This window comes from Mustela nivalis (assembly GCF_964662115.1).
Source record: "Mustela nivalis genome assembly, chromosome: 1".
NCBI lineage: Eukaryota > Metazoa > Chordata > Mammalia > Carnivora > Mustelidae > Mustela > Mustela nivalis.
Window position 1 is genome coordinate 26,992,570 of NC_139020.1, and position 23,349 is coordinate 27,015,918.

Below are 23,349 nucleotides of genomic sequence, written 5' to 3' on the forward strand. Positions count from 1 at the left end.
TGTACTCTCACACCCAGCAGGGCATTGTCCTTATTTTTCTTATTTTGCTACATGCCAGTTAATACACATTACAGACTGGCACTGAGCTCTCAGATCATATTTGGAAATCTCTGTTAGAGCAGATTTAAAATTAAAATTCACATTTCTGGGGTGCCTAGCTGGCTCAGTTGGTTAAGCTTTGGCTCAGGTCATGATCTCAGGGTCCTGGGATCCAGCCCAGCATTGGGCTCCCTGCTCAGCAGGGAGTCTGCTTCTCCCTCTCCCTCTTCCCCTCCTGCTGCTCAATCTCTCTCTCTCTCAAATAAGTAAATAAAGTATTTAAAATAAATAAATAGCATTTACATTTCTAATTCTTAAATCTGAAAAAAATTTTATCACTTTAACTCATGACACAAACATTAGAAGGAGGACATAATTGATAAAATACACAATTTAATTGTATGAGCTTTCACCAATAGGGTAGCTGTGAATACCAGTTTGATATAAATTTAGAGCACTAAATGAGAAAATCAGACCATCTGCTATGTCATTAATCAACTAAGTAGTCCAGAGGAAATCTGTTGTTCTCTCTGAATGTGATAATAAGATCAAAACACAGGTAGTCAGGCTAGTTTCTCTTGTAAAAAACAAAAAATAAAAAATAAGTTATAATATTTACATCTGAAGTCCAAAGGTCATTTCCCATCTCGATTTTCATAGTCTACCTATCTATCTGAGGGGACGGTAGCTATGCTGTGAGAAGCTTCTTACCTCTGGTGTCATTTTCTATTTCTGTCCTCCAGCGATGTAAACAGCTTTCTAGCACAGAAAGTTCTTCCTCTGTTATGTGCCTTGGTGCTGGATGCATGGGCAAGTCTGGGGGTATCCGAGACTGGGTGAATGGTTTATGTATCACTGATCTCGCTGAAATGGCCGCTATTGATGCAGGTGATGTGCTTGGCAGTTCTGAAGAAGGGGCTCCTTGTTGTTCTGTTGTGCTGTATTTTTAAGGCATAAAATATTTATTATTAAACTTTCCAAGTGGATGCTCTAGACAAAAATTGTGCCAAACACATAGCATTAAATTGGCTTGTAATTTCAAAAAGGCCTTTAAAAAAAGAGAGAGAAATACGTGGATTAATTTAATATCTAATGAGATTTCTATTTTATTTATATATAATGCATTATTTGTTTCAGGGGTACAGGCCTGTGATTCATCAGTCTTACACAATTCACAGCACTCACCACAGCTCATACTCTCCCCAATGTCTATCACCCAGCCACCCCATCCTTCCCACCCCCCTCCTGAGATTCTTAACATATGAGGAATACATTATTATCAGGATGAAATTGTGGCTTTATAGAAGAAATGGCTTAATCATTTCAATAAATCTTATGTAGAATTACATAATACTTATCAGCTTACATTATAGGAAAAACCAAATTCATAATATTTTCATGGATAAAAAGTGGAAATCTAAACCAAAATAACAATAATTTGGAACAGAAAAAAATATGATGAAAATGCCAATTCACAACCATAAAATCTGCTGAAACAGTGAAATAAGCACCCAGAAGATATATAATCTTGTAAGTGAATTTAATATTTTTCAGAGTTCACTAAAATAAATCACAATATACATTTTATAAAACCCTCTTTAAAGGTTTTATCAATTTATCAATTATTACACAGTGATGTAATTGATAAATTAATTTATCAATTACATCACTGTGTAATACAAGTAACAATTTATCAATTGATAAATTAATTTATCAATTACATCACTGTGTAATACAAGTAACATAGCGGGCTCTTGAATCAGGACAACTTTTTACCTTGGTAATGTCTGTGCTGTGGAACCACTAGGTGGGGAACTAGCATCAATATCATCAATGGGAGACGTACAAACAGGTTTACTTGAAGCAAATTCCAGTGCGTACTGTAGAACATCTACCAAAGGGAATCGTTTGGGCCCCGAACCGTAGCTTAAATATCTGTTAACCATAAAATGTATAAATGCTTTTTTCAGTTGTATATAAAGCACATTTGGTTGTTTTTAATAACTGTTATAAAACATGATAGAAACACTTTAATAAATCTTCCTAAACAATGCAATTAATTTTGTTTCCAAATGAAGGTGTTGAAACTGAAGATACATTCAAGAAATAATTTAAATATTCTCCAAATTACGGAAAACACAGTTGATTACAACTAAATGTGTCTGCACATTGTTATAAATTTTAAATGCTGCTCTAAGGTGTAACCCAATAGGAAAATGAAACCCACATTTCCTGAGACTGTTTTTATTTTTAGATGTCATCTGGTCTCATGATTAGGATGGTAACTAATACTGTCCTCCCTACCTTTTACTGATCAGTTTTTTTTGTTTTTTTTTTTTTTTAAGATTTTACTTATGTGACAGAGAGAGAGATCACAAGTAGGCAGAGAGGCAGGCAGAGAGAGAGAGGGAAGCAGGCTTCCTGCTGAGCAGGGAGCCCAATGTGGGGCTTGATCCCAGGACCCTGAGATCATACCCCGAGCCAAAAGCATAGGCTAAAGCCACTGAGCCACCCAGGTGCCCCTGGTGACTAGTTTTTAATATGATTAATGATACCTTTTAGAAATAAAAATTACTGGGAAGCCTGGGTGGCTCAGTCAGTTGAGCAGCTGCCTTCGGCTCAGGTCATAATCCTAGGGTCCTGGGATCAAGTCCTGCATCAGGCTCCTTGCTCAGTTGGGAGCCTGCTTCTCTCTCTGCCTCTGCCTGCCACTGCCTGCTTGGGCTCTCTCTCTGACAGATAAATAAATAAAATCTTTTTAAAAATGTTTAGAAATAAAAATTATTGAAATATAATACATTATTTTTGTTTAAAAAGTTTGGGGCTATTAATTTTCAAATTTACACTAAAACAAATACTAAAATATAAATTAATTAGAGGTTGCAAACTGGGATCTCTCAGGCCACATTTCAGCCCGTAGACCTGTCTGAATTACAGAACATTTGACTGTCTAGATTCCAGCGTCTTTTGGGAAGCTCTCAAAAGCAGGGAGAGAGATTCATATGTGGTGTCACACATGATATCGCCAGCTAGTACAGTGGCAGGCTCTCCCTCTCCACAGGGATATGCTCTCTAGGCTCCCCTTGCCCGCCAGCTTACACATGACTTGCTTCCCTTCTTATAAAGTCTCCATGAGGCCCTAGTAGGCATGTGAGTTTGTATTTTCTGTATCAAGGAGAAAAACTCAGTCACCATTCATTTTAATGGAAACCTCAAGAGTTATGTTTAATTTCATACAAGAAGAAACCTTAAAATTTAGGTTAGTTTAACTTTGTTTTGTTTTTTGTTTTTGTTTTGTTTTTAATATTTTATTTTTTATAAACATATATTTTTATCCCCAGGGGTACAGGTCTGTGAATCACCAGGTTTACACACTTCACAGCACTCACCAAAGCACATACCCTCTGTTTTGTTTTTTAAAGTAATTTCTTCACCCAATGTGGGGCTTCAACTCACAACACAACGCAGAGATCAAGAGTTGGAAGTTCTACTGACTGAGCCAGTCAGATGGCCCTTTTTGGGGATTTTTTTTTTTTTTTTAAGATTAGTTTAACTTTCTCTTTTCAGCACCATGAGCATTACCACTAAGCAATGAAAATACATAATTTTAAACACTAAAATAATCACTAATGCCAACTATGAATTATTTTAGTTTTTAACAAAACTCAGAACTAAAACTTATTCAAGCAAAATATGATCCAGAGTGATTACAACTAGAATTATAAATCACCCAAAGCAAATTGAAAGATTCCAGATGGTCACAAAAATATGACTTCCTAGAGTTAGCTCATAATTTCATAAAAGTTATAATACCTTTCTAGTCTTTGTTGTAATACTGTAAGGTAATCTTTAAGTCTCTTGATTTCTTCCCTCTTTATTCTTGTTATTTCTCTGTTTCTGTGCATGTATCTATCAGGAAAAAGAAAAATGACAACATTACACTTTAAGTACCATGGAAATAGTACAGTGAGATATCAGACAACACAGGAAGAGGATTCCTTAAAATTCTTACAGTTGCAATACTGATATAAAAATAAACTTTTTAACTTCCTTGATACAGTATTCCCAGTAACTATACTTTTCTAAATAGAAAGAGAACTCCATTTTCCTTGACAAATAGTATTAGACATATTAAAAAAGTAAAGATTTATTCTAAAGAACTAAAGATTAATTCTAAAGAAATTAAGCAAATTTTTTTCTCTAACAGTAATAATTCTTCACTAAGTTACTTAGTCTCAAAACTAAGTCATGCTGTATACCAAACCATACCTGTCCAGATACAACACCTGAGGAAATTCTAATTTGTTGTGAATTTTTTCTGGTCTTCCCAATGCCTGATTGAATTCAAATCTTGACAATTCAAATGTTAACACAGGTGGCAGTTTGGTGAACCAATGCTGAAAGAAACAACAACAAAAAAAAACTTAATGTCACCTGTTGTCTTCTCCATTGCAGTGTTAGGCGCAGGGTGTGGCACTGGTATTTTTATATATATCATCACAGTGCTGACACCACAAATACATGATCAGGTACGCAATTCAACTAAAGCCCAACTTCCTCCCCCAAAGTTTTCCACACCTCTTGGAAATTCCAAGGATGGGGCTTTTTCTTTCCTAATTAGGAAAGAAAAAAATTTTCTAACAACTCTCCTTCTTCCACAATAATTATTTCCATTAAAATTTCTAACGTAAAGTGACAGACATTAATTAAAATTATGGCTTAGCGGCTCAAATTTTCTGGCTTCTTCAATGCTATGTCACTAGTACTACCAAGAATGGTACATATACTTATTAACCAACCACACTTCAAAAGCCTTGACAAAGAAACTTGTAGATATAGTACACACACACACACACACACAATCACACATTTTTATAGCATAAATGATCACAATCCTTACTAAAAACTAGAAACAGATATTCCCTTGTTTTAATTTTAATTTTCCTACTGGAATTCTGACTAATTTAAGAAAAAGATCTCTTACTAATATGGAGTTTATACTAATGATAATTATATTTAAAATCTTTTTAAATGACCAGTCTTTAAAGAATTGAATGCCTCATCACTGTGAGCCAGTTCCTCCACAAACTTTGGCAATTGTTCAGTTAAGCATGAAGTGTAACAAAACTACAAAAGAGAATTATTTTCATAAAAAAGATTCTGGTTTTACATAAACATATTTTAAAGAGAAATGAACAAAAACTCATGAATCATCAAATGCAGAAGTAAAAATAATGTAATAAATATTTTTAAATGCTTATTAAAAACCACTGTAAAAAGTAATTGCCATACATTAAAACTATGTGTGATATTTGCAAGTGCCACAAAAGGCAACCACATAAATATCAACTAATTTAAATTCAAACATCCCAAAAAAGCAGTAATAGAACACACTTGGCAAACTGGATTTGACTACGATCTTGAAAGTTGTTACTTTTCTCTAAATAAATAAAAATGGTTATTCAAAACTATTTCTCCCTCCCAGAATGCTAAAGCTTACATGAATTGAAATCTCGAGTTAGACTTGGTGTATGTTTAACCAAACACTGAAGTTTAAGAAATGTGTTTTATACAACAATAAAACTGAAGCTGACTAGAGACAGTTACAAAAAGATCTAGTACCAGAAGAATCTCTTAAGTTTTGAAATTTCTTGAGCTAAGTCTGCTTATTCATTTTACTCTCACCTGGCACTGTCAAGAATTTGCTTAATTCTAATACACATAAATAATTACTACTAAGAATTAGAACATACCCCATACAATAACACAAAGGAAATTTTTCTTAGGATAATATTCTCTACTCCACTTTATGATACTAAAGTAAGTAGGTTTCAAGAACTGTCACTTTCATATTTCATTGCAGTATTTCGACTGTTACCATTAAAATAAAATAGTTACATATTTTTAATTCACGGAAACCTACCATGGTCAATAGAAATAAAATCACCCAAATTGGGGGTATGCTTCTCAGTAGACCATGAAAAGTCCAGGAAATAACTTCCATACCTTAAGAAAGAATGTTCATAAAAGTTATGTAATATGTCTCTGTTGGGAATGTATTTCCTTTAACAGCAGCGACAGTTTTTTGCTACAGGAGTGGAAGGATTTCAACTTCCTTATTCTAAATCTGATGGGGATAGGAAGAGATAGCTGGCTATTCCTTTAATTCATCTTAGAAAATATTATGGGTTTGTCTACCTCTGTGATTTTAGGATTATAAGTACAGCAGTATATAACTAGAATTTTCAATATAAAACAATGAGATTTTTCTTTCAAAATATTATTTTCCATTCAATAAAAAACTGTATTTGCTTAATTGCCATATATTAAACCATACTCACAGCATGGTATGTCATGCCACAGGTCATTAAAGGTAAAAATAATGCTTATACTTTCCATGTCTCTAAACATTTTATTATTACTTGTTATCCTATTATATTGTATAATGAATTTACAGGAGTAATAGATTAGGGCAGTTAGTGAATAAAAACATTACATGGGCAACAAAAGTGCTCTTGAACTTATTATGATTAAAAATCTAATTTAGCAAAAATATTTTCGAGAGAGAATAAGTCATCTTTATGAACTATAATAGCTGATTTTTTATTAATATGTTTTAAATAAATCTTGCTTTTGTGAGATTACATGAATTTAGGAAGCAGGGGACTGAAAGATCAGACCTACCATTTCAAATTCCCACAGAACACCAAACAAAACCAGGATATCAATCAAGCACAAGAAGCAAACAGTTCCTATCCCAACTTAAAAATTAGTTTCAGTCATTTAATTGGGTTTACCCATTTGCCCTTCCACTCTAAAAGATATTATTTCCCATATAACATCTACATATATCTAATAAGGTACATGTAGGTACTGTTCTTCTAATTTAATTTTTAAAGTCCTGCAAAGTTTCTTTTAGCACTTTGACTATAACTCAGTTCAACTCTGTGAAGAGAAAATCGGCAGCACTTATATTTTTAAATAAGTATTCCTGGTGACCGAAAAATTCCACTTCAGACTACCCTTCATTCCTAAGCTGTCAAGGGTATTTATAGAAAGACATTCCTTGAAATAATTATTTGTCTAACTACAGTCTCACAGAAGAATTAAATAAATTTAATTTTAGAAATACAGGTTATGTGATCCTATGCAGGTTTTTAAAAAAATGGTATGAAGTCATACACATTGATGTGGAAGGATACTCATGATATACAGGTGAGCGAAAACTGCAAGTCACAGGACAGTGTGATCAAATGCAAATACTTACATGTGCAGAGCAGTAGTCTAAAGATCACATTATTATAGTGAATACTCACACTGGAAGGAGGTGTTTACTACCAGAATTTTTTTTGGTCCAATAGGCAACCAAAAAAACAAACAAACAAACAAAAACCAACTCTAGGTTTCCTAGATAGTTTGATCCATCTATAAACTGCATACCATTTAGTTAAAATTTGTGATTTAGAAAAATATTTTATAAGTAGTTATCTTACATATAATTATTTTTTATTTATTCACTTTTCTCTTGGTATGGCATTCCAGAAATTTAAACTCTTAAAAGCCACTAGATACCTTTTTTTTTTTTAAGATTTTATTTATTTATTTGACAGAGAGAGAGAGAGATCACAAGTAGGCAGAGGTTGGGGAGGAAGCAGGCTCCCTGTTGAACAGAGAGCCCAATGTGGGGCTCAATCCCAGGACCCTGGGATCATGACCTGAGCCGAAGGCAGAGGCTTTAACCCACTGAGCCACCCAGGCGCCCCAGCCACTGGATATCTTAACATGAGTGATTCAGGAGACTAGAGGTCTTCCTAAATTACTTAACTAGAGCTATTTCAACAAAAGAGATGTTTCCTGTATCAAAGTAAATTCAATAACATTTACTAAATAATAGTATAAGAGATAAAAGGTGTTATCATCAGGGACAATGTTCATTTACAAACAAGGCTTAAATGTTACTTATTGGTGTTCACAGATACTTAAGAAGAAACAGGAAAGTTATTCTGAAGGACATAATGAAAGATGATAATTTAAGGACACTATTAAAAACTATCAAGATAGTCTACTTTAGCCAGTGATACTCTCTTAAACCAGGCTGAATTATGACTGAAACTACTGTGTCCTACAAATCTAGGCAACTGGTAATAACAGAGTCTGCTCTTATTAAGACTGCTTACAAACTATTGAATTCAGAGAAGGAGACAAATCACTGTATCTGTTAGGTTGGATGTAAAAACCTAGGCAGAAAATATATACACAGTATAGAGCATTCAGAGGATGAAGCCAGAGATGGAGGACAAACCAGGTTTTTTTTTTTCCTTTAAAATAAATAATGAAATTCAAATTCAATGTCAGAAAAACATTTTTAAAAGCTGGGAATGCATAAGATAGATTATTTAGCAATTAATTACTAAATTATTTACCAATAAAACAATGTGTATTTCATTTATAAGCTACTCTGATAGTACAAGAGGAATGCCATCCCTCCTTCTCCTGTCCAAACCCATCATCCGATATATTTAATAGAAAATAGAATACACTTTAGGCAGGAAGTCTGCTTTCCTGTTCCATTATGGGATCCTGAGAGAGTCCCAATCTTTAGAGACCAATCAATAAAATAAATAATTTAATTTAAATGTTCTTAATTGGAGGTCTAGTTGGGAATCACTGATGGAGCTCTTGGCCCCACCACATTCCTACCCTGGATTCACATTTGACAACTCTGAAGTAGAGCCTAGGCATCTGCTCAGAATCACTGATATAGATGATCTATCATGGAGAGAGAAAAACTATCTCAAGTATCTTCTCTCTCGTTCCTCCCTCTCCTAATCTGAAAAAAAAAAAAAAAAAAGAGAGAGAGAGAGAAAAAAACCCAGAAAATAGTAAATGTTATTTCTTTTTTTGTTTGGGTGTATAAGAGAAGGAAACGAGGATGAAGTTAAAGAGGAAAGAATTAATTACACCTTTTTTAAAAAGCCCATATTCAGATAAAAGCAATTTATTTTCAAAGACACAAGAACTTAAATCCCTGTTTAGAAAAACACAGAGATATGATAACTTAATATTTATTAAGCACCCATTTGGGGATAAAGTCCTCAGAAACTTTTCTGATAACACTGAGACATTTCCTTCACTCAGTCAATAAGTACGTAGTGTATAATTTTATTTGCAGTCTCCGTACTGTCCACTAGAGATATAACAGAAGGACAAAGATGAGGATCCCTACTCCACACACGGAGTTTACAAGTAGACAACTATTAGCAACTGCTTAGTGAGAAGTGATTTTGGAGCAAATGATCTGTCCTTCGCCTTCCACTATGATAAAACATAAGGATGAGTATACGTACAGGAGGACGGATACACGGGTGCAGCTGATGGGTGGCAAGACAGAGACCAGTGGAAACAAATAAACAGGTTTATGTTCTTTAAATTTTACCTTTCTTAAGAAAGCAAGTTCTTCCATCTGCCCTGCATACACTTACACAGCAATTTTCCCCAAAAAAGGAATCTAGACAAATTTCAACACTATTTGATATAACAACATGTGTCTGTATAAAATTCTACCCTAATCTCAGTGTTCTCCTTCTTTCCTTTCAGGACCAGCATGCTACAGTGACTGGTACCTTCCCTAAAAAGTCTAAACAGACACAACAATGTCCTAAAAGATGATTTTAGCAGAACATTTTAATCTAATTGTTAAGTGAGAATTTAAAATAGATTACAGACATTTTTGTGCCCTTTCCCAAATGTCCAAACTACCATAGTTAAATCCAAACATATAATCTGAGTATTCTCTCAGTTGTGAGGCAGCTATATAATTAGGGCCCTCAATTGTGCTTTATCGCACTGTAAGAAAGACCTGGGGAGAGAGGAATCATGAAGATGCTAAACTCACCTCTTGGCCTGATTTTCCTGAATTCTCTGAATGTAAGGACTCGATTTCTCCTTCAATCATAGCAGCTTCTAGGCACTCATGTAGATCTTTGAATCCATTGACCTGAAGCGGGTACTGACCAAACATTTCAGTATTTTCAAATTTTTTACCTATAGGAGAAGGGAAAGTTAATCATTACTTAACATGGCCTTTTAACCACTAAAAGTCAACATGTACATGAATTATTCCTGAACCTGAAAACCATCATTCTACGTTCCATAGGGTAAGTCACTGTCATTTCCTTCTTGGTTTATACAAGCACATTCAGCCAGAGATATTAATTACACACCAGTATGTATGTAAGTAATCACATGTACATGTCTGCGTGTATGTATATGTGTGTATATACACATACACACACACACATTCTTTCAAAAAATACCTCCTAAGGACAAGACACTATGCTAAATATTGAGAATATGTACAGCAGTGAACAAAAGAGATACATATGGCCCCTGAGCAGGAGAAAGTCTCAGCCTCTTTTGGAAGAAAGGCATTACATTATTTGTACATTAACTGTATAAAGAATTATGAACAGAAAATCATTTATCCTTGTAAGTGTCATAAAATGTGTGGTGACACAGTGCTGTGAGAGGGTATGAAAAGAACTAACCTAGTCTTTAGGGCCAGAGAGTAGAGCAGGGAAGACTTTCAGAGCTAACTACATGAACACTGAGACTTGAACAAGTGGGTGGGAGTAAGCCAGGCCAGACTGCCAGGTGCTGTGGAGAATTCGTGGCCAAGGAACAATGCACACAAAGACTTTAAGGATGCAAAGAACTTGGTCTGTTTGAAGAATTAAGGGAACATTATAACTTCGGGAAGCAATGGGGAGATGACAATGAAGAATTAGGTAGGGGGTCAAAATCTACAAAGTCTTATAAGCCTCTGTTAAGAATTTTTTTTCCTCAGTATATTCTGAGTATAACAGAAAGTTAGTGAATAGTTAAACCTGGGAATAAAAGGATCAGATTTACCTCTTTGAAACATCCTTATGGCTTCTGTGTTAAGTTGGTGATAGGATACTATTATAGAATCCGTCCAGAAATAAAGGCAGTGTGGAATACAGTGTTAATAGTAGAAGTGCACAAAAGCAGATGAAATGACACAGACATTTATACAAAGATTCAGGGAGGAGTAAATATGACTGGCTGGTCGCTGGCTCACTGGCAGGGTGGGAGGCACAAGAGTAAGGAAGGTACCAAGAAGGACACTGGGTTTCTGTCATAAACAACTGACTTGAAAGGGACGCAACTAAAAAAAGAGCAGAGAAATTTTTTTTTCCTCTCGTTTTAAGGTAGTAGTGGCAATCAGTATTTTAGAATAGCCCAAGGGATTTCAGGTTAAGAAGAGAGTTGGATACGAGTCTATAACTAAAATTAATCTTCTGGTCTAAAGCTACAAATGAGAGACTCTCTAGGTACTGACATCAGTTCATCAAGGAGTGAATGAGACTGCCAAGGGAACTTGCAGGCAGGAAAAGGGGTTGTGAGTGAAGTCCCAAGGATCTCCTACCTTTAGGTAAAAGAAGAGGCTTTAACTACAACTTCCAAGAAGTACCAACAGAAGCAGGAAAAAAACCAAGAGAATACAGTGCCACAGAAGTCAGAGAAATGTTTTCAAGGACAGAATACGGGAAAGAGGAAAAGGAAGAGAGAGTAAATAGCATGAACAGTTGATAGAAGTTCAGAATAAGAACTGAGTGGGAGCTGGCAGATCTGAACACATGCTGGGAACTGATAACCTTAGGAAGATCCCTTCTGGAAGAAGTCTGGAGCCATGAGCAAAAGTGAATGGATTGAATAAATCAAGATTTAGCAGATAAAAACAAATGCCTCTCTTGAAAGGAGCTTAACTAGTAAGATTAACTGAAAAATACTATGTGAAGGGAGTTCTTTTTTGTTTAAGATGTGAATTTCCAGACCATGCCGAAATACTGATGAGGAAGACAGTACAGGGGAAGCTGAAGATACAAGAAAAAAGCAAGCTAATGGAAGGGAGTCAGGTCTGAGTGAAAGCATATGGGGATGAGATTCTGAGCACATATAAACAACCTGATATAAGACTGAATAATTCTTTATTATCTGGAGGGACAAAATAAAAAGGATGTGGTAGAGATAGGAATGGATCGAGGCTGTGGAGGCTGAAGCTCACATATCTGAGAAAGCTATGTTGTCATATGTACTATGATACAAAATTACAAACAGAAAGTTAGATTCAGGACCTCAGACAGGACCTATGACTAGATTTCATTAGCTTTGCCGTAAACCCATAAAATCTGAGGGAAGGTCTTTCTCAGAGAATGAGGAACCAGAGAAGTTAGATTAGAAGTAGAAAAGATAAAAATCATTATTGCAGAAAATGAGATAGAAGACAGTGATCTAACAAAATAAGTATGCGTACCAGTAGTGTTACAGGATTCAGACCAGTGAAGCTTAGTTGTCTACTACAAATCCATCATCCATTTACGGGCAGCCCGTTTAAGTGATTTTTCCCAGTAATATTCAGGTACTCAGTGCACACAGAGATATGATAAGTAGCTCAGTGAGGGCTAGAGAATAGCCACAGAGGGAATGGGGGAAGGACAGTGTTAGATGTTTATAAGAAAGACCATAATGGGCAAAGGAGGAAGAAATAAAAAAAGGCCAAGAGGAACAAAATGAAGGGGCCAATGGACTAAATGTTCTGGAGAAGTTGAAGAACTTTTGCAAGGAGAGCACTTTAGTAAACAAACTCCATCTTAGAGCTGCTGGTCTAAAAGAAAGCATTAGGAAGCTATAAGTAAGGGTGATTAAGAAAGGGCTCAAAAGCAAATCATTTTTACTGAAGCAAATATGTAGTTCACCTGGAAATGTATTAAAACCACTTGTGTGCACAGTAGTTTGAAACAACCAGTACAAGGACTTCAACACTGATTGACAATTATCTCAATAAATCACTTTTAAGAATCAAGGTAACACAAGTAGAAAGGATATATACATAGTTCACAGTCACCACCTGATCATAGCTACTCTATTGCTTCAAACATATTACTTCAAGTAAAAATCAGTATGACAGTATACACATCCCAAACTGGAAAGTAATAGTCCTATGTAAAATATTCCACTAAATATATAATGAGTATTTATCATCTGAGCCAAAACAAAAACAAAAACAGAAACAAAAATGTACAAACACTTCAGTGTAATGTTCTCAATGCCTGACTAAAACCAGAATTATTATCTGCCTTTTTCTGAATCCCAAACTGTAAAACTGTATTCAAACAAAACTTTGTAAGAATCCATTACTTAAAATTCTGAAGGAAAACCAATTTTGCAAATTTTATACTTCAGGTGATTTGGGTTAACTTCCTAACAGTTGATGCACTGGGCCATTTGGAAAATTTAGAAACTTTTTCAAATGTTTCAAATTTTTTCAAAACTTCATGCTTTGAGATTTAGTAATTATTATTATTTGAAATATACCTAATGAGTCAGTTCCCTTCCCTTACCAGGAAACTATATATATATATATATATATATATATATATATATATATATATATATATATAATAAAGAATAACAGACCCAGATTTTAAGTAATAGGCATTTAAGAGGAATATTACCCTTTAATGATTTTTTAAAAGATAAGAGTGTGATTCTTTCTTGAAAACTAGAGCCTAAAGAATTTCATAATCACTTGAAAAGTGTAATACCTTGACTGTACTAAATTGCTAAATTGTTAAATGCAACTTTCAACATTCAAATAGAAACCTTCTAAAACAGTAACCATCATACCAAAACCAGTATTCAACTCCAGTATTACTTTCAAAAGCCCCCTTAATCCCTATACCCCAACAATACACAGAATCACAGAAGCTTTCCCAGGGAAAGAATATCAGGATAAAAGTATCAATTAGCATGTGATAATGTACCCTGTACCTTCCTTTTCATTCACTCAATTCAATCTTTTCTTATAAATGATTAGTAGCAGCAATGCAACAGAAACTACTAGACACAACAAATCAAATTAAAATTAAAAACCATTCAACAAGTCACTATCAAGACAAAAGTTAATACATAGTATCACTTCAAATGTAATAAAGAGTAAACATGTGTGACCATACCTTCAAGTACTCCCACAGCAAGGAATCTTCCATAGAACAACTCTACCATGGGGTTCTTTGGCTTTTCTTCATCCCTAAAGCATGGTTAAAAATAAATAAATAAATAAATAAATAAATAAATAAATAAATAATAAAAAATGTGGTTATAATTTTTGGACCTGTAAGTAATAGAGAAAACACTCAAGTAACAATAATATATGCCAAGATGGTAATATTTGTGTGGCTGTCACTCACACAACACTGCTACCTGCTGACATTACCTTGGTCAAGGCACTTATTACATGGATTCCTCCATTTCTTCACCAATCAACTGAGGATAATAATAGCAACTGAATTCAAAGAGCTGAATTCAGTTGGAATGAGTTGCTGCATGCGACATTACAAGAGGACCTGACACAGTCTGTGTTCATGGAGTGCCTGACCTTTCTATTATCATTATTCATTTCAACCTCACACTTTTAGTCTTGTACAATACATGCTTACTTGGACTTGCTGGGAAGAAAAAAAAAAGCTACTCTTAGAGTAAATTTCTGTAAATCTTTAATATATCATTTCCCACATTTAAATAGAAGAGTGGGAGCACCTGGGTGGCTCAGTAGGTTAAGCCTCTGCCTTCAGCTCAACTCATGATCTCAGGGTCCTGGGATTAAGCCCCACATTGGGCACTCTGCTCAGCGGGGAGCATGCTTCCCCCTCTTTCTCTGCCTGCCTCTCTGCCTGCTTGTGATCTCTGTCAAATAAATAAAGTATCTATTAATTAATTAATTAGTTAGTTAATTAATTAAATAAAAGACTGAAGACCATTCAAAAATAACAACTTTCACCAATGAAGGAACAAAAACACCAGCTTTGACCCAAAGCAGCTCAGAAGCTATTCTATCCTTCATGCTACAGGAACAATTAGCCATTAGTGAATTTTCCAAATTCTTTAACATACACATTTTTTTTTTCTTTCTCACTTGAAGCAAGCAGAAGTTAATCTTTTAACCTTTCTTTTATGTTTTGCTCTCTGTGGTCTGAAAACAGTTTATGTTGGTACTACTACATAAAAGTGTGTGGTATCCAAAACTCACTCGTGAATTTTGTGTTTGAGCCAATAAAACTGATTTGCTAACAAAAAAAATGGTAAAGACATGGTCTCTTTTTAAATGTATTACATGCATCATCATTTACTCCTTTAAACAACTGGTGGGAAGTATTTCACTCAATCAATGCTCTGAGGTAGGATGGTAGTTGTTAGTGATTCTCAGAAAGATTTCTGGCCCTCTACTTCTCGGTATGTGTTCAAGACATACTTTTCCACTCAAGTTTTATTTAAATTTTTAAAATCTGAATTGTGCTAAGATACATATGACACAAAATTTACCATCTACCCATTTTTAAGTGTTTGGTGGGTAATGTTAAGTATATTCATACTGCTGTGCAACCAATCTCCAGAAGTCTTCTCATCTTGCAAAAGTGAAGCCCTACACTCATGGAACAACTCCATATTTCTCCCTCCCCCTGGGGCCCTGGCGAGCACCATTCTTACTCACTGTTACTTTGAGTTTTACAACTCCTGACACATCATGTAAGTGCCATACAGTGTTTGTGTTTTTGTGACTGATTTATTTCACTTGGCATCCATGTTGTAGCATGTGTCATAATCTCCTTTTTTAAGGATGCTGCACTGCACGTATGCCACATTTTGTTTATCTGTTCATCCACGGATGTTGGGTGGTTTCCACGCTCTGGCTATTGTGAGTAATGCTGCTAGGGAACACAGGCGTACGAATACCTCTTCAAGACCCTGCTATCAGTTCTTAATATATACCCAGCAGTAGAATTGCTGGGTCATATGGTTAATCTTTTTCTCGCTTTAGTTTAAAGTAACAATGTGATGATTTGATACACATTGTGAAAGGATTCCCTCCCTTAAAGAGCAATTCTATTTTTAATCCTTTGAGAAGCCACCATGATGTTTCCCATAACAGCTGCACCATTTCACATTCCCACTGACAGTGCACAAGGGTTGCAATTTCTTCATAACCTTGCCAACACCTGCAATTTCCTGGGGCTTTTTGATAGTAGCCATCTTAATGGGTGTATGGCATTCCCACTCACTTTGAAGTTAGGCAGACCACATGACTTGCTGTGCCCAACAAAATAGGAGCAGAAGTACTATGTGGTAGGAACTCTGAGAGCCAGTGTACTTTTGTTGCCATGGAAACCCCAGAAGGGGTGACAAGGGGGAACGTCTGCGAGCCGAGGGCCCTGACTGAAAGAATGAGGAGAGCCCCTTGTTCACATGCACTGGACCCATCCTCGAACAGTAGGATATAAGCCTGCAAAACATTGGGGTCGTTGCCACTTAACTATCTAGACCACTCTGACAGCTAGCAGTCCCACTACTTCTATTTTACTGATAGTAAAGTTATCGAGCACGTTGTCACTTGTCCAAATCCACACATTTGGTAAGAAATCAAGGGGTAAAGTGAACTCAAATCTGATTCCAAAATAAATGCTTCCTCTCCCACTATATATACTTCATCTTTGGGCATTTTAACTCTCTGGGAAAAATTTATTTCATACCTCATATATCTTATACTGTGAGAATAAAAAGAATTTGATATTGGTATGTGTGAGAGTAATGATCCAAAGACTGTCTCCCTGAATATAAAATTCTATGAATCTTTATATATAACTATTAGTGGGAATCTCCTTTCCATAGCCTCCTATTTTTATGTAGAAAAAAAAAAAAGAGGGGTGCCTGGGTGGCTCAGTAATTAAGCATTTGCCTTCTGCTCAGGTCATCATTCCAGGGTCCCAGGATTGAGCCCTGCATCAGAACCTGCTTCTCCCTCTCCCACTCCCCCTGCTTGTGTTCCCTCTCTTGCTGTCTCTCTCTCTCTCTCTCTGTCAAATAAATAAACAAAATATTTTTAAAAATTAAAAAAGAAAAAAAAAATCCTGCATCAGGTTCCTTGCTCAGTGGGGAGTTTGCTTCTATCTCTGCCTCTGCTTGCCACTCTGCCTGCTTGTGCTCTCACACACTCGCTCGCGCTCTCTCTCTGACAAATAAAATTTTTTAAAAAGGAAGAAATGAGAGACCCACCACTTACATGAAAGCAGTAGTAAAGATAAATTGACACGAATATCAAAGGCGGAAAGAAATCACTACAGAGAAATTTTATCAGGGACAACTTTAGCCCTTGGGAATTAGGCTGGCACCGAAGGAATACAAAGGTCTAAGGCAGTTGATAGAGCAAACGACAGTGCTCTGGGACAGAGCTTCCCAGTACTTTTAATACCATTGGTATATATATATAATATGCAGAGAATTTTGAGATAAAATGATACACTTTCTCATGATCACAGAAATAGGATCAATATTGCCACGATCCATAATCTGGCTATCCATGGCATACAAGTTGGAAAGCTCTGTTCTAAATGAGGAGAGCACAGAGATTCAAAGACAGTTTAGCTCCACAAACAGTAAAGATCAGACAGAAAATGATGGGGAAATGAACAAGGAGAACATATTTCAAATAATTTAAGATTCCAGATAAACTGGAATGGAAAAGTTCTAGCTTCTTTTAAAACAGTGTGAGAAAAAAAGGGAGATAATTTGTTATTTACTGTATCAAAAGAGGTAACCAGAACCCCCCCAAAATTAACAAGTATATAAATAATAATATATTATGTATAATATATTATTATATTATTTATATAAACAAGTAAGATCTCCAAAATCAGAATAAAATGATTTAGGCACTCTACTGAGGCTACAGATAAAAAGCAATTGGGGTAATCTCACAAAACAAACTGAGGGTTGCTGGGGGGAGGTGGGGGTTGGGAGAAGGGGGTGGGATTATGGACACTGGGGAGGGTATGTGCTTTGGTGAGTGCTGTGAAGTGTGTCAACCTGGTGATTCACAGACCTGTACCCCTGGGGATAAAAATATATGTTTATAAAAAATAAAAAATTAAAAAAAAAAAAAAGCAATTGGGGGTCATGTATTGAAGACAGGATCAACTAAATGAAGTACTTATAGAAAATCCGGATAGATCTGAGAGGATGAATTAGGGATTTCAGTAAAACATGCACAGAATTACTGACATTACCACAGATGAGGATACAGATATTATTTGCACTCTGAGGAAACTCAGGCAACAGATTTTTGCTATGAGAACTCGAAGGAAAGACACAAGGAATATGAGCTGTACTAGAGAGGAACCAGGGTGGATAACTCTCATTAGTGAATCAGCTCTCATCATAAGCAACCTATCAAGACAGTATCAGAGGAGACAACAGTTAGAGAAAAACAAGTGGAAAGGCCAGAAAACAAACCCCAAGGACAAGAAGAAAAGACATGCATCCATCAAACAGGGCTGGCTCTGCATGAGATAGAGGCTAAGAAGCAGGTTAAACTTAAAAATTCAGCCAAACCTTCCAAAAAGAATAAAAAAATACAGATGTGTGTGAACTTTAGAGGCATATCCCACCCAGGAAAAAGTGCAGCAGGAAGAAATACACTCCAGGCCTAGAACACGCAAAAGCTGGATGCCGGGACTCAGCTTTCATAAGCAGCAACAGCAGATTCATGCCAGAATCTGATGGGGAGATTTTCCAGATGAAAGTAACATAAAGAAAGAAGCTCACGTGGAGAGAAGCAAGAAACTAACCTAAGAGGCGAGTCTCCCAGGCCTAAGCAATTCCACAGCAAAAGGCAACAGGCATAACCACAAAAGATTGTGCAAACAGGCACAAAAGTCAGTCACTCAGTGCAGCACTCAGAGCCACAAACTGAAGAAGCTATTAAGGAAAATGGAACTGAAACTTTCGGTGGACAAGAGAGAAGCTGAGGACCAGAGCCGTTAGCATCATTAACTTCTAAACATGCCAAGAAGTAAACAGCTTTCAAATGGCCTCCTCTTAAGGCAAAATTTACCAAAACAGAACTTCTTCCCTCAAACACTGTAGATTTAGCACCATAATTAATCTCTTCAGAGATTTTTCCTAACTTAATTTAAGTTCACGTATAATGGTTGGCAAGCAATGGGCCCTCAATGACAGGCATCCAGGCAGAATGAAAACCAGTGATTTGCTGTGTACAACATATCCTAAAATTTCTGCTACAGACTTTGGCAACAACTTAAGTCTGGACTGCACAAAGTTCCAGGAGTATTATATAGTTGGACTGAGAGCTAAAGGATTGAAGTTTTGCTTTAGTTCTAAAGTTTCAAAGGTAAGAAACCATTCAGTGTTACCCACATGGGTCCTGATAACCCTCTGAAATCTAGAATTCAAGCACATGAAACCAAGCATCCAAAGGACTGAAGGCACTATACACAGCCACGTGAGGGAACCGGCTCCAGAACCCCAGCTCTGCAGGCACAGAAATAACGTGCCTGTAGCTGAGAATGAACAAACAAAGTGACTTTTATTTTATATTAGACTGCACCCACAGAGGTTAAAAAAAAACCCTGATTTTCAAATATAAAATTTCTTTGGGCTTTACCTTAAAAGATCAAGGGAAGGGGCCCTGAGAAGTTCAGTTGGTTAAATGTCTGATTTTTTTTTTTAATTTTATTTATTTGAGAGAGAGAGAGTGTGTGCACTGGCGAGTACAAAGCAAAGAGCTAACAAGGGGCTGGACCTCAGAAACCTGAGATCATGACCTGAGCTGAAATCCAGAGTCAGAGACACTTAACCGACTAAGCCACCCAGTGCCCCAAAGAATCAGACCCTTGGCATTGAGCATGGAGCCTGCTTAAGATTCTCTCCCTCCCTCTGTCCCTCCTCTGCTGTCCCTCTCTCTTCAAAACAAAACAAAACAAAACAAACAAACAAACAAAAACAATAAGGGAATAAAATATGGGAACTTACTTCCCCCCTGAAAATGAAAAATGAAAGGAAGAAATCTATATCTATATTAATATTTGAGGGTATCTTTTACTGATCAACACTGTATAAGTAGATTATTTTTTACTTTAGTCTCATTGCAGACCTTTTATAAAGTTTTTCCTGAACAGTAAAGCTAGCCATAATTTAAAAATAAGAAAAAAGGGAAGGGAGAGAATTTTCAGCCTTGGATTTCCACCTGTCTTCTAGGTAGAAGGAAGACCTTCTAGGTCTTTTACCTGCATCTTTTACCTGCATCTTGTTGGACCAAAGCGTCTATAATGGCAAATCCTAAATGATCTACCAATGTTACATAAAGATACACAAAGGAATCAGTGGCTGGCCTTAGAAGAGTGGCCTCATAGGAATGGGAGTAGGACCATCCCAAAAGTGTATAGATTTCTTTTGAATAACCAAAGTCTTATTGGTTCAACCTGATGGACAGAAAATAAAAAGCTAGGAAATGCTAAGGAGGAACTTCATTATCCTTGTCATTGTGATTCCACCTGAAAGGACTTCATCAGAAGGGACATTCCTGGTATCCTGCCCTCCTGCTAACTCATTCTTCTTCATGAAAAAGAGACTACTGAATCCAAGGAAAAGAACTGGGCATATGGGATTAGCCCTTTTAGGGGTTGCTCTTTAGAGCTTTCTGGCAAGATTCTAATCTTACAATAGAACTCTAAAGCTACTCAGCATTTAGTCCACAAACTTCACTTGTCAATACAGGTAACATCTGGGTTCCCAAACATCTCTCGGTTTTCTGTTTCTCCATAGACACTGATAGACATAAACACAGACATAAAAGGAAAAAAAAAATGAGTGTTATTTATCAATCTCCTAAAACCCCATCACTAAATTTCATGGTAACTTACGTCTCTTCTTCAGCTTTCATTTGGAAGGCATCTTCTAACCAATCTAATAATTTGTGTGTAAACTCACTCACATCTTGCTGTGGAAAGAAAAAAAAGTCTTGTTGATATTTGAGCCTACTAATAAAAATTCTAAATACTGCAGCATAAAACTTACAGCCAGTCACCTCAAACATAAATTAGTGACTCCTCATGAAAATATCATATGAAATACTTCACATCAAATACAAGAAATATTCTTAACCTAACCAGAGAATAAAATCAGTATCTGAGAAAAATAAGCATCGTATCGATAATCATAGTGATTAGGTTTCACTATGGGAAAATAAACATAAATTTAGTATGTTATATACAATATATACAATATCTCATATACATAAACAAATATATAAATTCTAATTTACAAATGAGATTTTTAAAAATAATTATTACTCCCAAAAGAGTTCTCTAACAAATCTTATAAAATAAAGGACCCACATTACCAAGGAGTTCTTCATTATTTAAAGATTATTACTGGTTTCTTAGAAGAAAGACATGTTTTTCAGCAATTCATTTTCTTAATTCAACTTTTACACACAACTTTTTCAGCCACATCCACTTTTACTAAGGTATGTTAAACTGGAAGGTTTCGTTTAATTAATCACTGACTCCCTGACTGCTGAGTCCACCATATCACGACCTTCAAATGAACTCTCCACTCAGAACTAGCACTTACATCACCCTTTGCCATCCCTTCTTTCAGTGCTAGTTCCCCTAACATGGAAAAACAGGAATAGGCAGTGGCAGCTGTATTCATCAACTACCATAGTTCTTTCAATAATGTGAGGTAGAACACAGAAAACAGGTTCACCCGAAACCTAAGGAGAAAAAAATAAACCAATCCTACTAAGACTGGTTCATCAAAGACAGATGAATCAGTGTAAGCAATCTGCCTTTATTTATTAAAAATCCCCAAGTATTAAACAAATCTACTATCATATTTTTTCTAGCTAGAAGTTTTCTAAAGAGCAGCTGGGTCAATCCATTGACCTTTAAAATGCAAAATGTTAAAACTTGGGGCAGTTAATCATCTGCCTTCCTCTCAGGTCATCATCCAGGGTCCTAGGATCAAGCCCAGAATCAGGCTTCCTGCTCAGCAGGGAGAGTGCTTCTTCCTATCCCTCTAATGCTCCCCATTTGTGCTCTCTCACTCTGTCAAATAAATAAATAAAAGCTTAAAAAAAATTTTTTTTTGAAATGTTGAAACTTGGATCTAAGAAGCTTAAGGAAATTATTCCAAAGCCATATAGCTAAAGACAACTAAGCTCAGCACAAAAATCCAGTTATAAATATCCAAACCAACTGTAGTGGGTGAAATAGTGGCCTGCCAAAATATATGTCCAACTGGGACCTCACATTGTAATCTTATTTAGAATATGAGTCTTTGAAGATGTAATTAAGGTAAGGATCTCAACATGAGATCTATACAAAGATTGGAAAATAAAAGCAACAGTAACAAAGTTAATGCAGTTCAGAGTTCTCAGTAATTAAGGAAACTACTTGATGCCAACAAAAATAGGCATGCCAAAAGCATGTATACTACACTGGCCTTGGGTTTATCACACATTCGTGAAGATTTATAACTAACACTGGTGAACATTCCTAATTTAATACAATGTTTAGACTAATTAATTTCCATCACAATATAAATTACAGTTTCATTTATCTTAACACTTTTCAAGAACACTGTTACTTTTTTCTTAACTTTAAAGTAAATCTTCCAAATAAACAATGTTTTAAACGGCTAAAACTTATTTTTAATAAAGAGGAATAACAACATCTTCAATTTTCATGTGTCTCTGAAAAAACTGCTTAAGGAATGATCAGATTAAATAAAACACAAATGTTAGTAAGTAAGTACAAAAAAGCTACCTGCTGAGAGTCATTTGATTTGAAAGCATCCTTAAGAATTTCAACTGCTCTTGATGGATCAACATATTTCCTTTTAGTACCAACAAGAAGTGCAAATAGATACCGAAGCTCACGCATAAAAGGCAAATTCCGATGCTCCTATTAGGGGAAAAAGACCTTAAGTGAAGATTAATAAAATCTTTACTGGTTAACAGATACTCATTTTAATAGACCAAAAATGTAACTAATATCAATTAGGGAGGAGTCCAGCACCCCTACATCAAAATTAAAGAAGAATGCTGTGACCCAGGACACTCAAAGGGCTCCGGGGTGAAAACAGCAGAGGATTAGGCTTAGCTCACAATTTCAGCACAAATGCCACATTTTCATAGCTAATCGCGTTATTACCCAGCCAAGAATATCCTCTCCTCATTCAAGTCTATTTATTATAATCCTTTCCATTCAGCAAAGCCCAGCTGCTGTGGACAGTAATAACAACAGCCAACATTCAATGAGTGCTAACTTGGTGCCAGGCACTGTTTTAAGGACTTTTCCTCAATAAGCCCATTTTAAACAAAAAGCCCTCCTCCTCCATGAAGCTTTCCCAGACCCTGCCAAGTCAATG

General features: G+C 35.8%; 1 protein-coding gene across 8 annotated transcripts in view; it reads right to left on the reverse strand.

The window, feature by feature from the left end:
• Nucleotides 1-23,349, reverse strand: part of USP25 (ubiquitin specific peptidase 25) — a 133,576-nt gene that overhangs the window by 45,823 nt on the left and 64,404 nt on the right. For all 8 annotated transcript variants that reach the window (XM_082689239.1, XM_082689234.1, XM_082689237.1 and 5 more), the window contains 8 exons: nucleotides 22,746-22,883; nucleotides 20,838-20,914; nucleotides 14,079-14,152; nucleotides 9,935-10,083; nucleotides 4,309-4,436; nucleotides 3,853-3,948; nucleotides 1,816-1,974; nucleotides 751-977 (listed from right to left, as the gene is read on the reverse strand). In XM_082689239.1, the coding sequence (XP_082545365.1) occupies nucleotides 751-977; nucleotides 1,816-1,974; nucleotides 3,853-3,948; nucleotides 4,309-4,436; nucleotides 9,935-10,083; nucleotides 14,079-14,152; nucleotides 20,838-20,914; nucleotides 22,746-22,883 (1,048 nt within the window). The remainder of the gene's footprint in view (nucleotides 1-750; nucleotides 978-1,815; nucleotides 1,975-3,852; nucleotides 3,949-4,308; nucleotides 4,437-9,934; nucleotides 10,084-14,078; nucleotides 14,153-20,837; nucleotides 20,915-22,745; nucleotides 22,884-23,349) is intronic.